The sequence below is a fragment of the Eucalyptus grandis genome, chromosome 1 (assembly GCF_016545825.1).
Source record: "Eucalyptus grandis isolate ANBG69807.140 chromosome 1, ASM1654582v1, whole genome shotgun sequence".
Lineage (NCBI taxonomy): Eukaryota > Viridiplantae > Streptophyta > Magnoliopsida > Myrtales > Myrtaceae > Eucalyptus > Eucalyptus grandis.
Genome location: NC_052612.1, coordinates 8,318,317 through 8,332,451, shown reverse-complemented (window position 1 = coordinate 8,332,451; position 14,135 = coordinate 8,318,317). Strand labels below are relative to the sequence as shown.

The window sequence follows — 14,135 nt, the reverse complement described above, 5'->3', positions numbered from 1 at the left end:
TCAACTCAAGTTATGAACCTAGCCACATCAAAGCAAATTCCAAAATCAATTTGACTCCGATGGCACGTTAACTTCTTCGAGGAAGATTCAAGTAAGAGGAACCCTAGCTTCTTCAATTTGGGGCCTCTTTGAATTGGGCCATATCGACAATATTGCCTTTATTAAACCGGTTAAAATAAGCGGTAGGAGAGATTCTCGGCTGCGATTTGGGTTCTTATTTGAAATTAGGTTGACCATTTCAATCTCTTTTTTAAGATAAGATTGAATCTTGACCCTTTTTTGAGAAAGCAGTTCGCTTAACTTTCATTTGAAATTTCGTCATGTAAAAATGAGTTTATTTATTTATTTATTCCAAGTTAATTGAGCCATTTCGTAATTGAGAATATTGTTGGTCATATTTTACAATGTGGAAAGAAAAAAAAAAGGTACAAGCCAGCACAGTGTGGAGGGGCACGACGACTCATTTAATTTTTACTATTTTCTATTAAAAAGTGTGAAGGGGCATGACGACTGATCTAATATTTACTATTTTCTATTCAAAATTTTTTCCAGAGATATTATATATGTCCTCATTTGTGCTAGAGCTCGAAAATCAATCATATGAGGAGTCCATCTATCTTTGTGGCTTTTAGATGATAAAAAAAGAACTAATTACACCACTCACAATATTTACATTCTCAAAGCATCATCGAGGAATGAATAGTTTAGGGCGTACATGATAAAATTTTCGTTTTTCGATTTTATTGTTTTTTTTTTTTTCGTTTTCCGAAACATATTCTAAAATAGAAATCTATTTGGTAATGTAATTTCATTTTTCTATTTCTAGAACATATTTTTATTCAGAAATAAATTTGAGTAGAAATTAAAAGTTAAAATTTTTAGCTTTTTTATTTTTAGAACAAAAATGAGAAATGAAAATTTTCTCATCATTCACCCTCGTTATCGCCTGTTGCTCACCCACCAGCCACCGCCCGCCATGGGTTGCCAAATGCCAGACGTTGGCTGCTTGCCGCGGGTCCCCGGATGTTGGATGTCGGCAATTGGCCACTTGGCTTTGGTCACCGGACGCCGGACGAAGGTTGCCGAACATCGGCCGTTGGCTAACCGCTGCCTCCTATAAATAAAAATTTTATTCTATTGTCAAATAAATTTTTATTTCAGAAATAGAGATTTTGAGTTGTTATTAAAGACGTTTCTTATGGGAGTTGAGGTACAATTTTGCCTCTTGATATCTGTTGTGGGTGGTGGGCTTTCGCTATAATTTGAAGTAACTAATTCGGCCTGCGACTGTGGTGACTGCAGAGGAAAAGAAAGCATGAGGGCTCTTTGACTGTCACCCTGTGTGAGTTACCTGCCAAGTATCTTGGAATCTCTTGCTTGTTGTTGGTCGTGAATGACCCTTATGTTGTGGTTTTCTAGTTTAGTTGTTTCTAAAAGATTTTCTAATCTTAATTCATTGCAGTCTGTTGCTTCTTCGCCGACTGCATTCTTTCGACATTATTAGTAGAGTAGCGTAAATCCAAAAACTGTACGTTAGATTAGATATTATCTTGCCAATGGAGTGCTCAGTTTTATGCTGAATTGGGACTGTCATTTTGGTCACTAACCCAGTGAATATAATATATCTGCCCATTATTTGGGGTATAGAATGAGAATGTTTGAAAAAGGATTGGCATTGCTTGCTCCAGGATTTACAGCCGATAAGCTTTTTCTTGTGACTTTCAAGTAGTGGAAAACTTCCTTTTTTTGGCAAATTTATTCAATAACTTGTGGAATGGTATGGGCTTAGTAGTTTTTAAGGAATTTGAGTTTCTTATATCAAGATTGAGACATTTCTGAAGTCTCTCACGGAGTGAGAGAACATGAAGAGGATGTCTTATCATGAACAGAAATGAGGAATTTAGGATTATCATGATCGCAACTTTTGGGAGTGATGATGAATGGTTCTTTTTTCTTCATGAGGTTTAGCTGCACTCTTTTTCCATTGTGTGTTGAAGTGGTAGAGGGATGATCCTTAATGTTCTGTAGGCACTGACACTCTACCAAGTTTCCTATATTCTACTTCTCATGTGCAAGTGTGTCACTGCCATCTCCTTTTTTGAAAAAGGGTCACGCGCTGACACTGGTGGTGCTGATGGGATGATATGTGAAATTGATCCCATGGCAGGATATTCTTTAAAAAGGTTTAGAACTCCAACGAAGACTATATCTGCCATCGCCGTTTCATCTGGTTTGTTTAATTTGTCCTTCTCTAGACCTCTTTCTTTACAGCTATTTGGTGCTTTATGCAGGTTCTGCAGTGTAAGGGTAAATGATGGTAGGAACGTTTACTTTGGTTATTCTATCAATTCTGGTCAAGCATTTAAATTATGTAAGAATGTCTCATGTCGCATGTACTTAAGCAAGCGCTTCAAACCTTGCTTCCCTAAGTCTGCTTCACTTACATGGGCTTTCTCTAAATGCATGTAGACGGAAATCATTCTGAGCGTTCGAAATTAGAGGAGCAAAATAGAAACCAGGGTGAATCTAATGAGAAGGAAATGAATAACTAATCTGAAGTTATATAGGAAAAGTGTAAAATACTAGGTAAGTCTTCCATGATTGTATGAAATTGAGAGTGTACTAGCTTCTGGATCTGCACAAGTAATGATATATAGTTGCTCAGATCACAGAAAGATACAGAAGTTTTCTGGCCATCCTGTGAGTCTTAGTTTTCTAATTAGTATTGTATTTTCTGTTTTATGCATCCCTTATGCTCAGATCTGCACAAGTAATGATATATAGTTTCTCTCTACTTGATGTACTGCGACATCCACTCGAACCCTTCGCCGTAGCCCATCTTGCGCACGACGCTGCACATGAACACCTCGAGGGGCCTGACAGTCTGATCCCCAAGATCCACTTTCCCTTTGCCAGTCGTGAAGTCGGTGAGCCCGAGATGATATCGCAGCTCGTCCTCCGAAGCCGCATGCGGGATATCGATCTTGTTCCCGAGCACGAGGAAAGGCACCTTAGCAAGAGCTTCATCTGAAAGCAGGGCGTCGAGCTCCCTCTTTGATTCTGCAAACCTCTCCTTGTCGCAGGCGTCCACCACATATACCACTGCATCCGCCTAGAGAAAAAAGTGCGGAAGATCAATCAATCGTTCGATATAAATCTCATTTGAAAATGTGTGCAAAAAAGCAGTCCAAGTTAAAGCAGTAAACTAGAGGACCAAAAATGTAGAAAGTCATCGACTTGCACGTGGCCTCCAAACTCAGGGGGCAAAAAAGCATCCGACTACTCTGAGTAGGATGAACCACCAGCACGCCTCGTTTTTGCATGACATTTAAAAACCATAACAGAATCCATCAACGAATCAACCAAAGGACAGGCAATTACAGGGGCATCCGAAAACAGAAGCTTCAAGAGGAAAGAAAAACAGAGGAGCTACGTTCAAGAGGAGAAAAAAACAGAGGAGCTACGTTCAAGAGGAGAGAAAAACAGAGGAGCTTCACCTTAGCGTAGTAGTCTGGCCAGACCCTCCGAGCGATCTGGCTTCCACCCAAGTCGAAAGCTTTGAACTTTGTCTTCCCTATACGCAGTCCCTCAGAAGTCGGGAACTGGGTGGGTAGGGGCAGAACCAATCTCTGCCAATCACAGGACCATGTCAGAACGGTTCAGCTTAGTTTCAATAAGCATGTATCTCCCTACGAATGCGCTACATATATCTACACATTGGGAAGAGAAACTCTTAATCCTGATAAGAGAAATAAGCAACTTCAGAACTGTGTATTTCCATGGAAGGGAGTCTCTACGAATTCAAACGAGAGTACCTCGTCCTTCAGCATTCGGAGCAGGGTGGTCTTCCCAGCATTATCTAGTCCCAAGAGCGAGATCTTGGCTTCCTCCTGGCGCAGACCCAGAGAGGCCTGAGTTCCATAGAGCCGATTCACCAGAAACATCTCTACCTTCTCTCTCTGAAATCTGTACCTTCTCTCGCTGCAGACGGGGAGTGAGAGAGAGAGAGGGAAGGGGTTGTGGGAGTGGAATGTGGGGGGAAGGGCGATGAGAGGGTGGCGCTTTTATACTGGGGAGGAGGAGATGTCTTAGTCAAGTGAGCGTGTGAGAGAGTTCTTGCAATAAAAGTGCCCCCATTCTAAGACGACCTCGTATGTTTCCATAATGAAGCAAGTGTTCTGTCGACCTTTCCAGGAGTAGAAGAAGCCGGTCACCGGCCATCCACGGTGGACGTCGAGGCCGGTCAAGTAAACCCTGGGGTGATGAGGAAATGGTAACTTTGTGGAAATTGAGATGGAAATGGAGGGATCGCGGGTTGAGACGGAGTGTTGTGCGGTGAGGATGCACCTACCTTTCGCGATCGCTGAATTAAACACCCGGCCCCAGCTATATGAGCGCAAAAAGAAACGAGAGATTGGTGTTTAGGAAATCGGGGAGAATTACGCTAATCTCCTCCTGACTTTAGGATATATGCATCTGCTGCTACTGTGCATTATTTCGTTGAAACTTTCATTTCTTGCAATGCCCATGGCTTGTGAGGGGTGGTGTGTATTTTCATGTCTTTCTTCTCTCTCTCTTTTTTCTAAGAAATAAATCTCGCCTTTGCCTTCGAATTCAGGGGGGAAAATAAATAAAAGGGAGTGCAATAAATTAACTAATACATCGGAAGAAGTGACTCTCGATGATAGCATAAGAAGTAAAGATTGTTAGGACTTCGTGGAAGTATTTATAGAACTAATAGGATATTTTAGATAAAAGAAACGTGGTTATGTAGAAAAGATATTAGACATTGCTAGCTAAAAAAAAGAGAGTAAACGTTCATAATTTACTTAGATCAAAACTACATTTGTGACTCTCTTTTCACTTTCTCTCTGGTCCTTACTCAATTCATGCTCGCTCGCTCCATACTCTCACCTCTATTTGGATCTAAATTTCTCTTGATGGGTGTTGAATTTTGACTTTACTACTCATGCATTGATTGGCGTATCATTTGATGTTTTTTCGTAACGATTATGTTATATATATGTGTGTGTGTGTTGGATCAAATATGTGTTGAGTAAGAGTCATTGGTCAAAACAGATTAAAATATGCCCATTTGAATCGGATTATTTTCGATTCAATCAAAACTAAACTCGATCCATTTGTTTAACGGGGTCTTATTGTTGATCGCATCTTAAAAAGTATCTTGTCATCGTGTGGAAAATCTGAGGTCCGCCTAGACAAAAAGGGTCCGTCCTCTTCGAGACCGCAGGCGGCGGTGGAGGTTAACGTAATTCTTCTTGCATGGATTTTGCATTAAGGTCTCTCGGCGGGAGACGGCGCGCGACTGTTGGCCGATTACGTGGGACGCTTACGTGGAGGGATTGGAGGCCGCAGGTGAGGAGAGACTGATTGTACGGTCGGGATGCGTTTGACGTCTTCGTTACCCTAAAAGTAGCAGCACGTAATTTGTGCTTTGAACCATTCAAACGTCGACACGTGTCCTCGTGGTCTGCCACATCAGCCAACTTCAAACCAGCGCTCTCGCGCTCTCTCTTCTCTCTTTCTTTACCTTACTCAGCGGGTCATTTCTCTCTCCTCTCTCTTCTCACTCTCTCTCCCTCTTTCCTGACCCGACGACGTTGTCTCCCAAATAGCGCTCTCCGATGAGGGCCGCGCTCCCACCGACGACAGCGACGCTCCCTCCCGACGACGGCCGCGCTCTCTCCGACGACGGCGACGCTCCCTCCCGACGATGGCCTCTCTCTCTACTCCACGGCCTCTTCCTCCCGACCTCTATCTTCCCGAATCGCACTCTCTCCCGACGCTAGGCTTTCTCCGACGACGGCCGCGCTCTCTCCCGAGAAGCCCTAGATCTGCGACGATAATCCCCGCCTTTCAGGTTCTGTTTTTTCTTTTTGCTGGGGTTTTACGTCCGCATCTTTGTCTTGGGTGAAGCTGGGTGAGAATTTCTTGTTTTGCCACAATGTGTGTAGGGTGGTTCTTGCAGAACGGAGATGCAGTCGCTCTGTTCTCTCGTCTAATCTTCAATCGCTTTCACACTCGGCTCGGCTCAAAGCCGTCCCCCCGAGAAGCCCTAAATCTGACCAGGCCTCATCATTTCACTTCGGGTTGTCTTCACTGGTCTCTGGTCTCTGTTCGATTCTCTCGGCTCAGCATGTAAGCCCCTCCTCTTCCTTCTTTTTTTTCTTTTTCTGCTCGTGTTGCATCCAATATTCTGGATATATGGCTAGAGCAAAATGTTCTCGGGTCCTGTTGTCGTCACTCTCAAGGTATTCGAGGACAACATCCTGGTTCGGGAGATGCTTGAAGCTAGAGGCGAAGGGAGAGTGTTGGTCATCGATGGCGGAGCAAGCTTGAGATGCGCTCTGGTGGGTGGGAACACGATACAAAGTCATCCTGCACAAGTATGAAGTCATTTTTTTTTACCTTTCTTGACATTTTGGTTCCATGAAACTTCTATGGCAAAAGCTTCTTGTTTATGTTTAAACTCAAAGTAAAATTGCTGCTTCGATCATATTTGGAGGTAGCTCTTGCTTGCATCATATAGTAATCGAACTTGACCTTTTTGGAAGTAGTATTCAAGGAGCTGGAGCTCATTATTTTGTCCTCCTGCTCTTTCTAGGCTGCTCTCGACTTTGATGTTGGTGATGCTCGAAGGCAGCCACCTGTTGACACCATGTGGCAGCAGGTTATGGCTGCTTCCTTTTTGTAGTCCATTTTCTATTTCGGTGGCGAAGGCAATACCATAATAATGTAGAAATTTGGTCTTTCATGATGAAGTCCTCATTTTCGCTGGGGCGCTGCAGTAAATAGAAAGTGCTGATGTTTTATTGAGATTCAGAGTCTTTTGGTTGACATAACAGTGACTTATCTTTCAGCTATCATGTCTTTCGGTATATGAACTATTACAAGAAGAACAATATTTAAGATAAGAAGTATTTTGTTTTGTTTTTTATGTTAAGAGGGTCTTTTTGGGCTATCCTATTTTCTTGGGGATATTCAACAATTCTGAAGAAACACATACCGATTGACTGGAGTAACTCACAATTCTTTAATGGGATGATGCCACCGTGGCTGCCTCTGCCTCTGAACTATTTTTGAGCATCCCATTACTGCGAAGTTTTCTCTCTTTCATCTAATGAACTACACTGCCGCCTTTGCCTTTGCCACCTCCGACCAAAAGCTCCTCCAGTCTCACTCCCCAATTTAGCTGCTGCCTTGCGCAATGCGAAGGATTACTTTAACATGGCTGATCGCATTGCTCATAACTTGAAGGGTTCACAAGATTCTGGTTTCGTTGATCTTACCTTGTTTCGATCTTAAGATTTTGGTTTAGTTGCCGCCTTGTGATTGAACTTTCACACTTCTTGAGATGTTGCCGTTTATCTTACATTGGCTTGATAACAGGGTCTGCTATTGACATGATGACCAGCACCATAACTGTTGGTAATCAAACCAACTGTTGCTTATAATGCTGAGGAGGATGTAACTGCTGTAGCCAAACCAGAAGGTGGCAAGCAATTGGCATGCTAAGGCATGTTCTGTTTAGCTACTCTACCTTGGAGATTAAAGAAACATGCCATGGACTTCTTGCTTTGCACCACAGAAGGAGATGTCTCACGGGAGAGTGAGAGTGAAACTCTAGATTTCTCATCATTTGTCCTAGCCATTTTGTTGCCTTGCAGGCATTATAGTGAAAGATGTTGATTTTATGCCATTTCATTTTGTATATTCTTCTTATCATTAAAGTGCAAAATCTAGGGGATTGAGAACGTCATCATGTACTCGGATGTTGTGATAAGGAAGAAATGTTTATAAAGTTTTCCATGAGACACCACTTTGGTTTGCCCAAGTGCTTGAACTAGTGGAATTGGTTTGGAAGTCTTCTAAGGGAGGCCCTCCAAGTCTTCTTGAACAAAGTGATGCGGTATATAATTATTTCCATATTGTCTCCTTGCTTGGATGATGGTCGCTCCTTATTTCTTTTTAGGTTGTGACATTTTCCAGGGTGTAGACTCTTCTGAATGGGTTTAAAGGTCATTGGTTTTCATAAGACCATTGAATGCTCAATATGAATAGGAATAGCAAGCTGAAAAAGCCAATTCAAAAGTAACCATCTTTCAATGTTAACTTTTGAGATGTAAAGTTGAGGGAAGTCTATATTTACATGTGACACATTCCAATTTCTTTGTTACATAAAGCAAACACATTAGAAATGAATTTACGATTGTGAATGGTAATTTTTTGTGGCATTACTTGAGTTAGGCAGAAGAAGTCCTAATCTCTAGCTTGCTGCTAAATTAGCATTCTAAGAATTCAACCCGGCTTGATGCCTGATGTCAAATTACCTTTTTATCAGTTTCTGACTTCTATGGTCATCACCTTATAAGATATTGCTCGCTTTAGGCCTGATATGAAGTTGCTTATTTCAAGTGCCAAACTAGATGTGGAGAAGTTCATTGATTTTTTTCACTCCACCCTGATATTTAGATATCCACGAAGGCGGTATCCGGTTGAAATTCTTCACACTAGAGCACCCGAAGCAGATTACTTGGATGCAGCTATTGTTATTGCTCTTCAAATACATGTGCAGCAACCGTGTGGTGATATTTTGATTTTTCTTACCGGTCAAGAGGAAATTGAAGCAGTGGAAGAGCTTTTGAAGCATAGGTAAGGGGTTTTGGCTCCCAAATTGCCGAACTCATTATATGCCCGATATATGCTAATTTGCCTACAAATCTTCAGGCAAAGATATTTGAACCCACGCCAGAAGGTGCTCGTAAGGTGGTCCTTGCGACAAATATTGCAGAGATGTCATTAACAATTGACTGAATAAGCTATGTGATTGATCCGGGTTTTTGCAAGATGAAATCGGACAACCCAAGGACGGGAATGGAATCACAGCTAGTGACTCCAATCTCCAAAGCTTCAGCAATGCAGAGGGCTGGCCATGCCGGAAGAACATCAAATTGATCTAGAAGATAATACTGTACTAGAGGTTCAACGGACCAACCTTACTAATGTTGTCTTGACACTAAAAAGCCTTGGAATTAGCGATACACTAAATTTTGATTTTATGGATCGACCGCCAGTTGAATCATTACTCAAAGCTATTGTGTGGATCGGCCGCCGGCTGGTTACATACCTCAATGTTTTTATTTATTCTTTATTCTTGTACTTGACCATCACCATATTCCCCCTTTTTACGGGGCCATATGCACTTGATCTCCACCTATTGTGTGGTATCTTCCATGTAGATTTGGCAACAGGTGGGATTCGGCTTTAGTTGAGTTAAACAGCAGACTTAACACATCGAATTATGAATGAATTATAAGTTCTGACATTCAATTTTTAAGTGTCATAATGAAAATCGAACAAAATGTCTTAACTTCTTTGAAGGGACTTAAAAGTTGACTTCATTTTATCAGAATTTCTCCATTTCAAAATTGAGAAATGTCTTTTGTCAGATCTGAATTCTTGAAATTCTCGTTTAATTTTGTCACCAAGGAGCAAGATGTAGAGATGGACACTAGATTGATGTATTAGAAACTTGTTGTCCAGTATGGCCATGGTAAAACAAATGTTTTGATGACAACATGAGGACTCGATTAGTTGATAATAAAGATCTTCAAATAAAAAGACTGAGAATGGCTTTGAGCACCATGCAGAAGGTGCATAGATACATGAGCAAGTTTTCATATCAAAACAAATACACTTTCAAACACGATAGCTATGTGAGTGGCATAAGCATCCATTACACCAAACTTGATCCTGCCTCTGTACCTTCCATAAGGACGCCATGGTCGACAAGCACGATAGCTATGTGAGTGTAATCAATGTCGTACCCTTCATCTCCTGCTTTTTTAGAGAAATAGAGGATAGCGGGTAGGAACTGGATGCTTAGGAGCAGAATATATGGGTATACAAGAGGGTCCTTCCCATTTTTGGTATAGTATGATGCTGCAAACTTATTTAGGTAAGCCTGCAAATCCTCTAAACTATAGGGAACTGAACTCTCACTAAAGATAGCAGATGAACCTCCCAGAGGGAACTCCTTGATGGCTAACAGTTTAAGCCACAAGAAATCTTCTATGGTGGTGAAAAGTGCCGATAGATCTCTTAGTAGCCTTTCGACAAGTCCCTTCGAGAACCAGATATCATCGCATATAGTAACAACTGTTTCTTATCATATGTAGCTTCTTGTTATTGAGGCCTTTTTCTATTTATTTAATCGGCGTTTACATAGACATAATGATTAATCAAATTCTTTTTTATCTGACCCTCTTGTTATTGAGACTTTTTCCTATTTGTCTAATTATTGTTTTTTTTTCTCTTTTTTTTCTTCCATTTTTTTACATCAGGGAAATGTTAAAAAAAGACCAAGAAAAAGGAAAGTAAGAGGAAAGCCACCGGACTTCGCGACTGGAGAGCCATATATTCTAGCCCTGATCGAGTATCGACCTCGAAAAATCTTCCAAGAATGGACATTCCCTTACGCGCGCATCAAACGCCAGAAAATCTCATCAGGCTGGCTATTTCCCATGGAAACACTAGTGTTTTCCTTCCAAAGGCGGCTTCTCTGTGCATCTTGCTATAAATCGGAAGCGCAAAATGGATATAACAGTGTACAATTAACGCCATCCGGTGACCAATCGGTGTCGAGTAACGCATAGCAGGCCAGTATCCCTTTTTGCCTGCACCATCTGGAAGACCAGAAACATACGATCCAGACAGAGTACTTCATCTGGGGATACATGTGGAACAAAAGTGAACGATAATGTATTTTCCTCACATAACGAGAACATATGTATCCAGAAATCATCAACTCTCTATGTGCTTTGGTCTGTGGCAGAAGGAAGCGAAGATCTTGTTCCTGGGGCTAGATAAGTTAGGGAAGACCACTCTGCTTTGAATGTTGAAGGACGAGGTACTTTCGTTTGACTTCGCAGAGACTCCCTTTAATGGGAACGTACAGTTCTGGAGTTGCTTTTTCTCTTATCGTGGTCGAGAATTGTGCTTTTTTGTCCGTTCTTATTTTCATAGTTGATTCCTTTTGTTTCTTGAGTCCTCTCTGCACGTCGTCTGGTGAGTTGATTGCATGACTCTTGCGCTTGCATGGTACGGGTTCATAGTATATATCTTAGTATACAATGTATAGATATATGTAGCGCGTTCATAGGATGATAGCATGCTTGTTGAAAGTTAACTAAAAAATTCCCGGTTCTGTGATTGGCAGAGATTGGTTCAGCACCCACCCACCCAGTTCCCGACTTCAGAAGAACTAAGTATAGGGAAGCTTTTGACTTAGGTGGTCACCGGATCGCTCGTAGAGTCTGGCGGGACTACTATGCTAAGGTAAAAGTGCTGCTCTCTTTTTCTCTCCTATGAAAGCTCCTGATTTGGGATATCTTTTTAATTGTGTGCCATGTGGCCAATTCATTCATGAATTCTGTAACAGTTTTTGAATTTAATGCAACATGATGCATGTGGGGCAGATCATCCTACTGAGTAGTCTGATGCTTTCGATTAATCATGTTAAACTTATCACTTCGAACGCTTCATTCTTGTCTGTGGATGTGTTTCTTGACTTTTGAATTGACAAATAGTCAGATGCGTCGTTTTTACCAAAAAAAAAAAAAAAAAAAAGTCAGATGCGTGGTTCTTAACGCTCAGTTCACTGGTTTTATTTACTGCATTAAGTTTCAATAGATAACCCTGAAATCGAACCTTTAGTTTACTTTGAGATCAGGTTTGACCTTGTTGGATTGAGGAGAGGGAATGCTTATGCAATCGCGGCAACTTAGCCGTCGACCACTTGTGCTTCTATCTTTTATATTCTACGTTGCTTCTAAACAGGGGCTTTATATTGGCCCAAAAAAAACATGGATTTACCGGGACTGATTTTCATTTTCAGTAGTCTGGGTCGGCAAGTGACATGTTTTCATGTTATCTGGTGGTCGGTATGACGGTTTTCTTGCACACTGTTGATTTTTGTTTTCTCTCCCTCTTAGCTCTCTTCGGATAACATTGTATCCTTTGCTAATCCAATTTCAAGATACTGTATATAGCCGGTGTGGCTGACTTGCAGTGTTTATAAGCAGATGTTACAACTATATTATTCGGCACTGGTTTTTCCTTGCTGCAAAAATTTCCTTTTTCTGGGATATACTACGATGACGGGGTTCTGCGGTAGGGAAACCCAAGTTTAGCATGATGTGGCCTTTATTGACTGGCCGGCACTCGTTCACACGAGGCACTTTTAAACCTCAAACGATCATGTGATATGATTATCGTTTCATATTGTTGCTGCGCATGTATGGAAGCATGTGAAGCGATCACTTTGTCAAAGATGATGAATGCTTTGGAACTTTTATATAGGTTGATGGGGTGGTGTACCTGGTCGACGCTTACGACAAGGATAGATTCGCCGAGTCAAAGAAGGAGCTGGACGCTCTCCTCACGGACGAGTTGCTGGCGAACGTCCCATTCCTCGTCTTGGGAAACAAGATCGACCTCTCTTCCGCTGCGTCAGAGGACGAACTGCGGTACTACTTGGGCCTCACCAACTTCACCACCGGGAAGGGCAATGTCGACCTCGCCGGCACCAACGTCCGCCCTCTCGAGGTCTTCATGTGCAGCATTGTGCGCAAGATGGGCTATGGCGAGGGCTTCAGATGGCTCTCTCAGTACATCAAATGAGTATTTCTCTTCCTGGGGTGTCTATTTCGATGTAAGAAGCTGAAACTGGCGCGTATAGATACATATATATTACATTTCATTTAGCTTTTGATAGTAGGCTCGGTCTATTTTGGCGGGACATCTCTTTTTGCTCAAGAAGTTCTTGTGGTTTTCTCATAGGGCAAAGGCAACTTGCTTTGTGTCTGAATTTTACTCGCAGAGCTTGAAACCCTTAGCTATTTCACAGACTTGGCTATTTCACTAAGCATGCGCACGATTGCTTCAGAAGCTCTAGACTCATCCCCCGTCCAGGCTTTAAGAGATTGAGACATTCTGGTTAAGCAAAAGCAAAAACAAGATAAGAATCAGGAGTTGGCCGTGGAGCTGAGTTTTCACAGACTCGGCTGGCAATGGCGCTCAGCTAGACTCTGCTGGGCTTTGGTTCGGTCCGGGACGATCCTCAATGAGATCTTTGGGCTCTAAAGAAAAAGTTTGGGTCAAAGAAAGGCTAATAAATAGGTGCTTCTGCTTATATTTGAAGTCACGCCAAGAAAGTTCGTAGCTCACGCTAATCGTTTGTTGGAGTCATTTGGGGGGCAACCATTTGTTTTAAGATCTACTACATCTCGGGGAGAGTTCGGATTGTTCCATTCGTTATGCGGAGAATTTAACATTATCAAAAAGTTGTTTTCTAAGAGACATACACTATTCGTGTGATATAAGGAATGTTCAATAACTACGTCCTATCGTCGAAACCTGATTTCTTAGGCCTAGCCCTTGATTACCCAAGCATGGGCATTGGGGCAAGCCAAACTTGATGGATTCGAGCCTGAGTGTTGGTGAAGTGGGCATAGGAATTGGTTACCTAGACATGGCTGGCCGGGATCCAAGCACATGCATTGGAGTCCTCGGTCTGGCCTATGTGGACTTGGGCCCGAATTTAATGGACACTGGCCTAGGTGTAGGAGCTGGGATGGTCCAGTTGGGAAAAAGAAAAGGGAAATGAAGGAGGGGCTGGGCTAAGACTACCCTAGCCTTACCCAGATGCTTTAAAAAAAAAAAAAAAAAGTTTAATTTGTAATTTTTTTTTAATACTAGTAATGCAAAGTTCCTAATGCCTATATTCGATGCAATTTAAAAAGAAAAAAGAAAAAATATTCGTTTTAATGAAAATTATTTACTTTACCTTTTACTTCTTCTTTTTTTAGAGACTAATTTATAATTCTTTACGTGATTAAGTCTTAAGTAAAAAAGCAAAATTTAGGCGTCAACGCTAATTAGAAATTAAAATAAGTGATTTAAGCAATCGCGAGGAAATCAGAGAGAGAAGATATGAAAGGACTAAGATATAATGTGGTTTGGCTATAAGTACACTATAACATGGATATCCTTTTGTGTGTTTAGAAATTGATGTAAATAAGGATATAAAAGAGAAAGAAGAAAAAGTTTGTCTA

The 14,135-nt window shown here is 41.5% G+C and overlaps 3 protein-coding genes across 7 annotated transcripts; 2 read left to right on the top strand and 1 right to left on the bottom strand.

Moving 5' to 3' along the window:
- The first annotated feature begins 1,393 nt into the window (after positions 1-1,393).
- On the top strand, positions 1,394-12,702 carry LOC104441759 (GTP-binding protein SAR1A). Its single transcript, XM_010055013.3, is given in 5 exon segments — positions 1,394-1,433; positions 10,842-10,930; positions 11,240-11,297; positions 11,300-11,358; positions 12,382-12,702. Coding segments are annotated over 5 exon segments (567 nt in total).
- On the bottom strand, positions 2,792-3,944 carry LOC104452134 (GTP-binding protein SAR1B). 3 transcript variants are annotated; one of them, XM_039308248.1, is made up of 3 exons: positions 3,816-3,944; positions 3,423-3,629; positions 2,792-3,112 (listed from the first exon to the last, which is right to left on the bottom strand). In XM_039308248.1, exons 1-3 carry the CDS (start codon positions 3,942-3,944, stop codon positions 2,792-2,794), a joined length of 657 nt encoding a protein of 218 aa, XP_039164182.1. The 3 variants fall into 3 exon arrangements, with proteins under 3 accessions (XP_039164182.1, XP_039164188.1, XP_039164189.1); XM_039308254.1 differs by having other exon boundaries at positions 3,465-3,629; XM_039308255.1 differs by having other exon boundaries at positions 3,498-3,629.
- Positions 5,610-7,803, top strand: LOC120286033 (putative 4-hydroxy-4-methyl-2-oxoglutarate aldolase 3). Of its 3 annotated transcripts, XM_039308264.1 has the most exons (4): positions 5,610-5,881; positions 5,976-6,407; positions 6,626-6,691; positions 7,411-7,803. In XM_039308264.1, exons 2-4 carry the CDS (start codon positions 6,240-6,242, stop codon positions 7,426-7,428), a joined length of 252 nt encoding a protein of 83 aa, XP_039164198.1. In that variant the 5' UTR covers positions 5,610-5,881; positions 5,976-6,239; the 3' UTR covers positions 7,429-7,803. The 3 variants fall into 3 exon arrangements, 1 of the variants encoding a protein (XP_039164198.1); XR_005549121.1 differs by lacking the exons at positions 5,610-5,881; positions 5,976-6,407 and adding an exon at positions 6,968-7,294 and having other exon boundaries at positions 6,457-6,691; XR_005549119.1 differs by lacking the exons at positions 5,610-5,881; positions 5,976-6,407 and having other exon boundaries at positions 6,448-6,691; positions 6,968-7,803.
- Positions 12,703-14,135: the final 1,433 nt, after the last annotated feature.